This window comes from Bufo gargarizans, chromosome 11 (genome assembly GCF_014858855.1).
Source record: "Bufo gargarizans isolate SCDJY-AF-19 chromosome 11, ASM1485885v1, whole genome shotgun sequence".
NCBI classification, from domain to species: Eukaryota; Metazoa; Chordata; class Amphibia; order Anura; family Bufonidae; genus Bufo; species Bufo gargarizans.
The window spans coordinates 15,364,864-15,376,704 of record NC_058090.1 but is presented as its reverse complement, the minus strand read 5'-3'; the positions used below and the strand labels follow the sequence as shown (position 1 = coordinate 15,376,704).

Here is an 11,841-nt window from a genome sequence, read left to right as displayed (position 1 = left end):
TGCACCCGCACTGAATCCTGACCCATTCACTTCTATGGGGCTGTGCACATGAGCAGTGATTTTCACGCGTCACTTGTGCGTTGCGTGAAAATCGCAGCATGCTCTATATTGTGCATTTTTCACGCAACGCAGGCCCCATAGAAGTGAATGGGGCTGCGTGAAAATCACAAGCAAGTGCGGATTCGGTGCGATTTTCACGCTTGGTTGCTAAGATGAAAGTCTTCACCGTACTATTTTCCCTTATAACATGGTTATAAGGGAAAATAATAGCATTCTTTAATACAGAATGCTTAAAAGGTCAATTGAGGGTTAAAAAAAAAAAAATTAACTCCCCTTCTCCAATTGATCGCGTAGCTGCCAGTCTCCTGTTCGTTCTTTAGGACCTGTGGTGACATCACTGTGCTCATCACATGATACATCACCATGTGATGAGCTCAGTGACGTCACCACAGGTCCTGAAGAAAGAACAGGAGACCAGCAGCTACGCGATCAATTGGAGGAGGAGAGTTAATTATATTTTTTTTAACCCTTAATTGACCTACTGAGCATTCTGTATTAAAGAATGCTATTTTCCCTTATAACCATGTTATAAGGGAAAATAATTAAATCTACACAACCTTGAACCCAAACCTGAACTTCAGTGAAGAAGTTCAGGTCTGGGTACCACATTCAGTTTTTTATCACGTGCATTGCACCCGCGTAATAAAAACTGAACAGAACGCAATCGCAGTCAAAACTGACAGAAATTGCTTACCTACTCGCGCGGGTTTGCCGCAATGCACCCGGGACGCATTCTGAGCCAAAATGTGACGCCCCTGTGAACCCAGCCTAAGGGTTACATAGCATTATAAATCAATATAATGCTATGCGACGCTGGGAGTTCAGTACGGGAGCTCCGCTGCGAATCCGGAGCGTGACACTCTCTTGTCTGAAAGGAATGCTCGGTCAAAACTGATACAATGTTATGCCTAGGGCAGGATGGGGGTGGAGCATGACACAGGTTCTGCCTTCCAGCCCTGCATTAGGCATACCCCAATTCTGCCTTGAGTGTTTCTACACATCGGTACATTCCTAATTAGAAATCATATCCTGTTTTAGAACGAGAGAAAATATTACAATCCCAAAAAATTCAAATACCCCAAAAAGATAAAACATGTGCAGATAAACATTGCGCAATTTAGTATCTGAAATATATATATATATATATTTTTTTTTTAGAGGATCGAGCAAAGGCCGTCCATAAACAACTCTAGACCAGTGGCCTCCGACCTAGGACTCTCAGCGCACCCAGACAGTCAGTGACTGGGACCGCAGGCTGGAGTCAATCTGCTCCGGAGCCCGCTGCTCTCATCTTCCCATGACCACCCAGTGACTGGCTGAGCATTTCTGTGTATCAAGCAGGAACCAAGAAGTGAAGAGCAACGGGGACCCGAGCAATGTCAGAATGGGCAGGCTATTTTATTTAACCAATACTAACATTTTCTGTTGAAAAATGACATACCTTTAGAGAACTCCTTTAATATTTCAAAACTAGACGCCACCACATTCCAAACTGGTCAATCCTGTGGCGTGGGGCTCCAGAGACAAATTCCAACAGACACAACATTGGTTGAGCCTTTAAAGGAGTGTTCCAGTATTTTACTATTGCTGGGCTGATCAGCTGTTTCAGAGTACACATTGTGTAGTGGATGGAGTTGCTGGGCTTACTCTAAATTAGCCGATTGGTGCCGCCAATCAGATATTGATAACCTATCCTGGGAATCGGCCATCAATATTAAAATCCTAGCTTCCCTGCAATCTACATGTTTACCTAACGTGAAAACACGTTTCCTGTGCACCAGAGCTGACAATCTTCACTCTGAAGATGTAAATTCCAGCATATTTTTATTAATTTTTTTTGTGTGACTAACAACATTTCTATTTGGTAATTCTTAAATGTTGCCTACTGGGCCAGCACTGCGCTCCCTGGTCATACACGTGGTCCTAGGTTGGTTACAACCCACAATGAACATGTCAATCATCACCGATGGCACGTTCACAGCCTGCTCCCAGTGCATGCATCAGACTGGATCTCCAGCTAGTGCTGCGAGAGCATAGAATACTATCCCACTCCCCAACCAGGTCAGCTGCGCCTGCACAGTCATGCAGGTCAATGCCTGAGACTGCGTGACTGTGCGGGACAGTATTCTATGCTCACACAGTGATGGAGCGCAGGCCATGAACGACATGTCAGTGATGACATTCATTATGGGTAGTAACAGGGCTGTGATCTTATAGTGGTACATGACCCCAGAAGTGCCTGGAGCAGCACCAGTCATTAGGCAAAATGTAACAATTATCAATGGAAAACTTGTTACTCATAACAAGGGGGGGGGGGGATAAAATAAAAAAATTCTCAAAATACCCATTAAAAAAAAAAGTATTTTCCTAAATATTTGTAAAAGTGATCATCTTATTTACAGATTTTTTACAGGACCCGCTTCCCCTGAACAGTTTTCTTCCATCCGTCACTTTGGCAAGTTTATGGTTAGCTTTTGCAGCTGAGGTTAATCGTAGAATCGGCACTGCATGTAGGTTTCATCCGAGGCCGTGTAACCAAACTTCTCATAAAAGGCGACGTTCTTGGGCTTGCACTCCAGGGTCACTTTGTAACAGTCAAGCTTTTTACTTAGCAGAGTAAGCACCGACAACAACCTGGGGGAGAGAGGGAGCATACGGAAAAACTGTAGGTCTACGATTATCAATCAAACGTAAAGGAACATTCAATGCAAAGCTGATGCCTAGAGCAGGCGGCTTAAGTTTCTTCAGATCACTATGTCAAGCACTGCCCCTCCAACCAGACAATTCTGCTGTCTTCCCACAGCCAATGGCGACCATAAGTGGTATCTAAGAAATGAATGCAAAGGGCACTAGGCTGCTGGGTCTTCCCTGTGAACGCTGATGTACAGGACATGGTGCAGGCCAGAAAATCTTCAATTGCCATTCAAAGATGGCATATTGAGGAAAAACAAAAAAGGATTGTCTGATGTATAGTCAGAGGGCCTCAAGAGGTTAAAGGAACCTGAAGCTACCCTGAGATGTATTTTTGTAAATGAATGCCTTGTCACATAATTCCGGAGCATCTTTTCTTCTATTGTGCTGTTTCTGTGTTATTTATCCTGGAAATGTATAATCTCAGGATAGGTCATCAGTATGTGATTGGTGGGGGTTAGACTCCCAGCACCCTGCGGATCAGCTGTTTGAAGAGGCTGTGGCGGCGCGGCCTCCTTGCATCTTACCACGCACAGGGCCATCCGCTGTATAACGGCTGCACATGAGCTCACTGGCCTAAAAAGAGGCCGCAGTGCTCTCGGAACGCCACAGTCTCTTCAGACAGCTGATCGGCAGGGGTGCACCAATCAGATACTGGTAACCTGTCCTGAGGATAAATACTCAGATAACCCTTTTAACAGCTGGGTGTTCCCATTCACCTCGTTAATAGGGCGTGTCCCTGCACTAATAATGTCAGCCATAATTGGACAGTGCCGGGGAGCACAGAGGCACACATAGTACTCAGTGGTCAATAGAGTCATACATTTCCAGGAGAAATAACAGAGGAGGAGCAGAAATCAAAGTTCTAAGAAAAGATGCTTGAGAAATGTTACATGGGGTATGCAGACAGATCCTCTATAAGGGGGATTGTAAGTAAGGGAGTTACTGGGGTACCCCATTCCCCTGGGAGCATGCTCTATAACGGGGATCAGCAACCTTCGGCACTCCAGCAGCTGTGAAACTACAACTCCCAGCATGCACATTTCCTTGGCTGTTTCTTTTAAGGCATCCTGCACACGAACGTGTGTGGCTCCATGGTCGTGCTGCGGCCTGCAATGCACAAACACCATCCGTCGGGCAGCCGCAGCGGATCGCGGACTCATTCACTTTAATGGGTCCACGATCCAGCCGTTCCGCAAAAAGATAGGACATGTTCTATCTTTTTGTGGAACGGAAGTACGGGACGAAACCCCACGGAAGCACTGCGTAGGGTTCTGTTCCGTACCATTCCGCATCTCTGGATTTGCAGACCATTGAAGTGAATGGGTCCGCATCCGTGATGCGGAATGGCAGCGGAACGGCGCCCATGTATTGTGGATCTGCAAAACGGCAACGGGAAGCACGTGTTCGTGTGCAGGAGGCCTAAGGGAAAGGATTCTGGGAGTTGTAGTTTCAGAACAGCTGGAGGTTGCTGATCCCTGCTCTATAATCCCAGTGTAACATGACTTTCCATTTCTGGCTCAGCATCTGTTCTCAAGCGCCCCATGACCACACAGAGCAGAAGCCTATGTGATGTCGGGATCGGCAGCATTTTCCTTATCACCGGTGTTATTTACTTAAGACTGTAATATTCTCGGTCACTTACAGTTTTCCAAGCTGTTTTCCCCGACACTCATCACTGACAACAACCTCCTCTATCCGACCTCTCTGCAGGGAGAATCACATAAGAACACGTCTCGTCAGTCACATGACAATAAACATGGTCATTCCAAGCAGATACTCCCCGCTTACCTTGGCGCAGCCGTGTATGAATTTATGTTCTACAATTAACGTGGCTGTGGCTACAATTTGACCGAGATTCAGATCCTCCACCACGGTCACAAAGTAATTCTCTGTTTTCTTCATGTGTTCAAATTTTTCTAAAAAAATAAAATACAAAATAAAGAAATTTTACAAATCGGACAGGAATTAAAGGGTCACTAACCAAATTCTCACTGATGCCGTTGCTTCACCCTGCCTATGCTGTCAGACGTTGCTTGCCATGGCGTAGCTCCACTTTGGGTCACATTTGTCGCTACATATTGCAGATGTTTTCAAAGTAATTTCTTAACCCCTTAAAGGGCGTGTCCACTAATTTTATATTCATGGCCCATCCTTAGGATAGGTCATCAGTAGCTCCATCCATTGTGTAGAGGACAGAGCTGTCTATTGAAGGGAATGAGAAGCCATTTTCTGTGGGGTTTATTTTGCTGATTACTACTTTATTCTATGTGTCGTGATGATTGTGGCAATACAAAATATGTATTTAAAGGGATTCTGTCACCAGGTTTCACCCCTGTCAGCTAAACATATGCTGATGTTCAGGGCCTCATCAGGATTCCTAATGTGGGCTTCTAAATGTGATCCGTAGCCTTATTTTGCTAAAAAACAGGTTTTACTAACCTGTCGCTCAAAGCAATAAGGTGCCCAAGGGGATGTCAAGGGATGCAAGGTGCCGGCCGCACCCACTGCCGCCTTTCCAGACTTCTGCACCACCTCCTAATCCTCTGTGCTGCCTCTCGCTCCCTTCCCCCTCCTCCTGCTCTAAGATCTTGCGCGTGCGCACAGGGCTCTGAGAGGCTGGCGCCAGAGTGCAGGTCATACCTGGGTTGAGCGAAGTGCTGGTGCATGCGCACTTCGCTTTAAGAAGCCAAATAGAGAAGTCCGCACAGGTGCATCAGGCAGAGCCCTGTGCGCACGCGCAAGATCTTACAGCAGGAGGAGGGGGGAGGGAGGAGGGAGGGAGAGCGAGAGGCAGCACAGAGGATTAGGAGGTGGTGCAGAAGTCTGGAAAGGCGGCGGTGGGTGCGGTCGGCACCTTGCATCCCTTGACATCCCCTTGGGCACCTTATTTCTTTGAGCGACAGGTTAGTAAAACAGGGGTGAAACCTGGTGACAGAATCCCTTTAATGTAAAAAAAATAAAATTACTTATAGGCAGATGCGTGTGCCTTTGTTGGATCCACGTCAACCCACTGGCACCCTGGGACTGCATCTCAGGGTGCCGGGATGGCTGACAGATGTGGCCCCCACCCTCAGTCAGACACTGCTCAACAATCCGACTCACTTATAAAATCCTCTGCCGTCACATCTCCGACCTTTGTTAGTTGACCAAGTACTTTGTAAAAACCTGAAATGAGAGAGAAACTGAATTAGTAAAGGATTTTATTACAAGGGGTTTGGCGCTAACTATTAGCAGCTGCTCATGTAGCTAGAAATAGGCATTATTAAACCACCCCTGCCGATATCTGGTGGTTTTAGGCCTCTTTCACACGAGCGTGACGGATTAGGTCCGGATGCGTTCAGCGAAACTCGCACCATTTTGCAAGAAAGTTCAGTCAGTTTTGTCTGCCCTTTAAAACATGGCTGCGCGTGGACGAGGGACACGCGGCGTTTGGTACAGCTCACCTCTATTTATGTCTGCAGTACACAGGGGTCTCAGGACGAGCCCTTCCCCAGGGTGCTCCGGAGAGATGGGTGGACTGAATGACACCGTATTCTGACTCCAGTCGATCTCTTCCAGTAATTGGGGGTCAAACAAGGGGGTCTCATCTGGAATCATGGCTGGAGCTCCTGCAAACAAAATGCAAAAAAAAATAAAAAAAATCAGGCAGAGGTCTCTGGGAAACACACAAATTCTGTTTGCTCTCTGATAAGCCGTGCAAACACAACGTCCAGATTTTGGGTTGTATTTCTTGGCAGTACACACAGTTCCCACCAGGATTTAAAGGGGACCTGTCCCCTCTCCTAACACGTAGTAACTACTTGCATCCCCCTTTGTAATAGTTCTGGAGCATCTATTCTTCTGACTATGTTGTGCCATTCCTTTATTATTCCTGAAGGTATCGCAAGCAGCTCACAATGAATTGCAAATGAAGTCTAACAGCGGCAGCACTGATTGGATAGTGTCAGACTGTGCAGGGACACATTTTCAACAGGTAACACCCACCTGGACCTTCATTGCAAACTGCTGGTAGCCATAATTGCTTCATTCATAATTTCTAGCAGGAATAATAAAGGAACCGTACATCACAGAGCCATAAGAATAGATGCTCCACAGACATGTCGGGAGAGGTGACAGGTAAGAAGCTGTACACGGGATAACTTGGGTTCAATTAAATGACAGCAAACAGAGATCTTGCAAATGATGCAGAACAAAGTGCCAAATCTACATTCCGACTTTCCACCCTGTGCTCGACGTCTCACCCCCTTATCAGACCAATGCATTTACAGGCATGTTCGATGGTACCGAATAGTATACCCTAAGCCACACCCCTTTAATTAAACCCCACCCCCTCTGACTCACAAAGAAGGGAACATCTCGTCAGTCATGGACGATCGTCTCTGATTCACTGTTTGTTCTATGGGCGGATGACTGGCTCCGGCTGCGTTCACAGGGGACCACGTCCCGGCGGCTGCTCAGCGTCATTTCTGCCGCGTCACAGACCGGAGAACACGTCTCACACCTTCTAAACTGCTCTGACTAATGTGAAGCTTTGCAAGGCGGCTGCCGGGACGGCGGAGGTTTACGTAAGGTTCCAGGGGCCAATAAATCACAGAAAATGGAAAATAACGAATAAACGAAGCGAGAAACACCACGCTAATACTGTATATGCAAATAATGCCCACCTGGCACAGGAGCTGATACACTGTAACAAACCATGCACATTCTCAGGATGGAAACAGGAGTGAATTCCATTCACTGACTGCAAGCAAATATCTTGAAAATATTTCAAAAATAAAACTAAAACAAAGTGCGGTATATGAGGACGTTGCGGCACTTTGAGTTATAAAATGATTAAAGGGGTTCTCTGGGATTTTATTATTGTTGGCCCATTCTCAGGATAGGCCATCAGTATCTGATTGGTGGGGGTCCGACGCCCCACAATCTCCTGGAGCCGCTATTCTTAGCTTTGGGACCAGAACTACGCAGCGCCGTCCCGTGTGTAGCGGCGGTACTCCCATTCAGTTTACCATACACAATGGATGGGGCGGTGTAATTCCAACAGTAGAGCTACTAGGGGACAGCAGATTGGTGGGGGCGTCGGACCCTGCAGATCACATAATGATGGGCTCATGCACACGAACAGATTTTCTTTCCGTGTCCGTTCTGTTTTTTTGCAGACCGTATGCGTAACCATTCATTTTAATGGGTCCGCAAATAAAATAAAAAAATGGAAGTTACTCCGTCTGAATTCCGTTTGTCCGTATTTCCATTCCACACAAAAAATAAGAAATGTCCTACTATTGTCCGCATTACAGACAAGGATAGGACTGTTCTATTAGGGGCCGGCTGTTCCAGTCTGCAAAATAGGGAATGCACGCGGACGTCCTCCGTATTATTTGCCGATCCGTTTTTTGCAGACTGCAAAATACATACGGTCGTGTGCATGAGCCCTTAAAGTGGTTATTTTCAGTATCGGTCATCAATATGAGATCAGTGGGGGTCTGACTCCCGAGGCCCCCCCCACCTTTCAGCGACTCTCCATTAGTGCTGCAGCCTCTTCCTAAGCAACGTCAGCAAGAAAATGACGTCACAAGACCAACTCCCGGGACGCTTGTGGCGAGGAGGCCGCGGCTCTCGATAACCACCTTACTAGGCCATGTGACGTCACGTTCATCAGTCACATGACCTAGATGCAACTTCGTCCCATTCAAGTGAATGAAGCTGAGCTGCAATACCAAGCGCAGCCACTATACAATGTACAGCGCTGTGCTTGGTGAGCTGAATGGAGGCTGCGGCGATCACGGGAGCTCTGTGGCCTCCTCACACAGCTCACTCCTTGCACCCCCAGCAATTATATATTTATGACCTATCCTGGAGGACAGGTCACCCGGATGTCAATCCTGGAAAACCCCTTTAAAGGGATTACCCTATTAAAAGTATAGGTGATGAATATTGGATTGCAGGGGGTCCCACACAGACCGTGTTCTGTCACCCCATAGAATTGGATGAGGCGGTGGAATGACCTGCGTACTACTGCTCCAAAGAGGGGACTCCGGGATCCCTCACTCTCAGGACTGCAGATGTTCCCCAAGATCGGATATTTATCTCCTATCGTGTGGATAAATGCTTTTCCTTGGAGAACCCCATTAAGCTTTCTTTATTTCACATGGGACAGCATACGGTGACCTGCAAGAATGATTTCATTTTGTTTTCCAGCATTTTATTAGGACGAGGGCAGCACAGCCACCCCGACACAGAGTGACAAGGATAGCACAAGCTTTAGTCGTCACTGTCCCTTTAAGACTTGCATGCACGGACTGCGCGCAGTGACACACCCGTGTAAGGTGCAGGGTGGCATCCTGTAAGGTGACCCGTCACCCTCCCACCTCACTCCTGTATACGTCACTCCATATAACCTCCGGCACCGGAGGACAGGTGAATGTGTACTTGTATCAGACACACATGAACAGCCATCATCACAGGTATAGGCGAAAAGGTGACGTGTGATCCCAGGCCAATGTGTATGAGCCCCTACTGGGAATCTCACAAACACCAATAACCTATTTACTAAACTGTTCTGTCAGATTCTCAGTAACAAGTCTCTGTGCTGTGGCAAAGGGGGTCTACTCACTCATTTTGCACTTAGCAGATACAGTTATGTATGGCCCCCCCTGCAGACACTTCTGACAGTGGCTCATACCCCAGGGAAAGGTCAGGCATGCCGAAATCCAACATGTCCAATCCTTCTCTTCAGGGGAGAGCCAGGAGGCCCCTAAACACAGTAGAGGGGCGACTGGTCTCTGACGCTAATCTAAACGTACGGCAGACTCTCTGGACTGCGGTCCATGCCCCCGGGCATCTCAGTGTCTCCCCCCCATCTGCACATCACAAGGACTGACATCGGCTTTGAATGACAAATGGTGTAAAAAGAAGTGAATGTATCGGCTTCACAATGGGACCATTTGTATGTAAATCCTTGTCGTCAGTGGGTCAGATAACTACAGCCCCCCGGACACAGGATGAATAAGGGGTCCTTTTACGTGGAGGTCCTATAGAAGTGAATGTGATAGGAGCAGGTCCCAGAGGTGAGACCCGCACCAGTCGGACATGGTGTATCCTTTGGATGGGGCCCCCTATAAATTCCTTCCGTATTGATGGCAGATGTGATGCAGCCATGTTTACACAGGCCAAAATCTTCCTATTCCTTAGTCCCAATGAGGAATTGATTCCCCACCAGTCCCTAAAAGGGGTTTTCCAGGAGCTCATTATTGAAGGCCTATCCTGAGGCTGATTGGTGGGGGTCCGACTCCCGACACCCCGTTGTTCTAGTCAGCGCTAGAGCGTCCTCGCAGCCAACCAAGCACAGCGCATGTATGTAGCATAGTGGCATGTGCTTGGAATTGCAGCCCAGGCCCATTCACTTGAATGGGATTGAGCAGCCTCAAGGCCAAGTGACCGATGAATGTGACATCACTGGTCTAAGAAGAGGTTGATGGGCTGCTGGGAGACGGACCGCCGAGGATAAGCCATAGATACTGAACTCCCGGGGAAAACCCCTTTAAGGATCACACCTCCAGCACCGCTAAAAATCTTCTTAAAAGGAACCGTCCAAGTGAAACCGATATGCTGAGTTATGAGAACTACAGGACCTGGATGGGCGGAGCGTGACACAGGGATTCTCTCCTTGGTGGTCTTTAAATCCCTAGATCATGCTCCGCCCCTGTATAAAACAGAACGTGGTATACCGGTTTAGTCTGGAGCATTCCTTTAATGAATGAATGGAGATGCTCCTTAAAGGGGGCCAAATTTGCAATACACTTGGTATCTGAATTTTGGTCCTAGAAGGAGGATCTTGGGGAAGAAAGTTGCAGGTTGGTGCTAGGTTTGTTTACACCTACTGTATACCTATAGACCAACCCGCCAACTTGGATCATGCACCCCTGCAAACTGTAAAGGCCTTAAAGGGGTCATCCATGGACAGTATGGGGGGGGGGGGGGTCACAAGATATTCCCATGACAGATAGTCCTGGACAGGCCTTAAAGGGGTCGACCATGGGGAGTCTGGGGGGTCACAAGATATACCCATGACAGGTAGTCCTGGACAGGCCTTAAAGGGATTGTTCATGGGGATATGCCCATGTGACTTTTCTGTCTGTTCAGAAGTCAATTCAAGGGGGCGTCCACAGAAAAGGGGCATACCAGGAGACCGCTGGGGCTGGGGCTTCCATGGGTTACAACTTATCCCGCCAGCTTCCAGTCAGACTTTGAAGTACACACACAGAGGGTTAATAAATCCCAAATCACAGAATTTACTATCAGTCACATGACCCACTTTAAGGGGAAGGGGTTCTATTTTGACCCTTGTGTGTCCCATGGAGATAAGCGTCGCCGCGGAGTCTGGCAGCCCCTCAGCCCAATGAGCATAGATGACTATGAATTATTCCATATCTGTAAGAAGCATCCCCCCGGACATTCCTGTAACTCCAGGGGCTGTCTGAGACTTGTAGTCCCCCAGCAGCAGCAGCCATGCCCTCACCTATAGCATGGGGTTAGTTTCCTATAATTCCCCGCTGTCCTCCACACAGAGTGATGCAGCCCATTATAAACTATTGGGAGCCCCCCTGCCTCCAGTATGGGGGGCTGAGCGCGCACTTACCCGGTTCTGGCCGCTTCCACTCCTCTCCTCAGGCCCAGGAGCCTCTGCGCTCTGGGGGAACCTCAGACGTGGCGTGACGTCAGCAGCAGAGCGGCGAGCCCAAGCGGACGGCCAATCAGCGTGCGGCACACCGTCCCAGCCTCGCCTTGTCCTTACTCTGACGTCATCAAGCGCGCCGCCGTCGCAGCATATGCAGAAGGGGGAGTCGATGCGTTGTTATGGTTACCGACCCCATGCGGTCATTGGACGGGGCTTAGTTTACATCTCCTGGGAGTTTATTTACAGGAACCAACTGAGAAACGTGGCAGATCGAGGAGCAGCGGGGCCCCTGGGGAGGCAGCAGAATGGAAGCAGTGGACGGCAGTTTACCCCCTGTTCAGTCTGCTGCAAACTTTTTATTTTGTCAAGTATTTGAAAATTCAATGAAAACATTTTTTGTTATCTACAGG

The 11,841-nt window shown here is 48.0% G+C and overlaps 1 protein-coding gene across 1 annotated transcript; it reads right to left on the bottom strand.

The window, feature by feature from the left end:
• Window positions 1-667: 667 nt before the first annotated feature.
• Window positions 668-11,530, bottom strand: GNPNAT1 (glucosamine-phosphate N-acetyltransferase 1). The gene is made up of 6 exons (XM_044272018.1): window positions 11,393-11,530; window positions 6,198-6,362; window positions 5,857-5,919; window positions 4,543-4,670; window positions 4,397-4,458; window positions 668-2,694 (listed from the first exon to the last, which is right to left on the bottom strand). The coding sequence occupies exons 2-6, from the start codon at window positions 6,349-6,351 to the stop codon at window positions 2,547-2,549; spliced, it is 555 nt and encodes a 184-aa protein (XP_044127953.1). The 5' UTR covers window positions 6,352-6,362; window positions 11,393-11,530; the 3' UTR covers window positions 668-2,546.
• Between the last annotated feature and the right edge of the window lie 311 nt (window positions 11,531-11,841).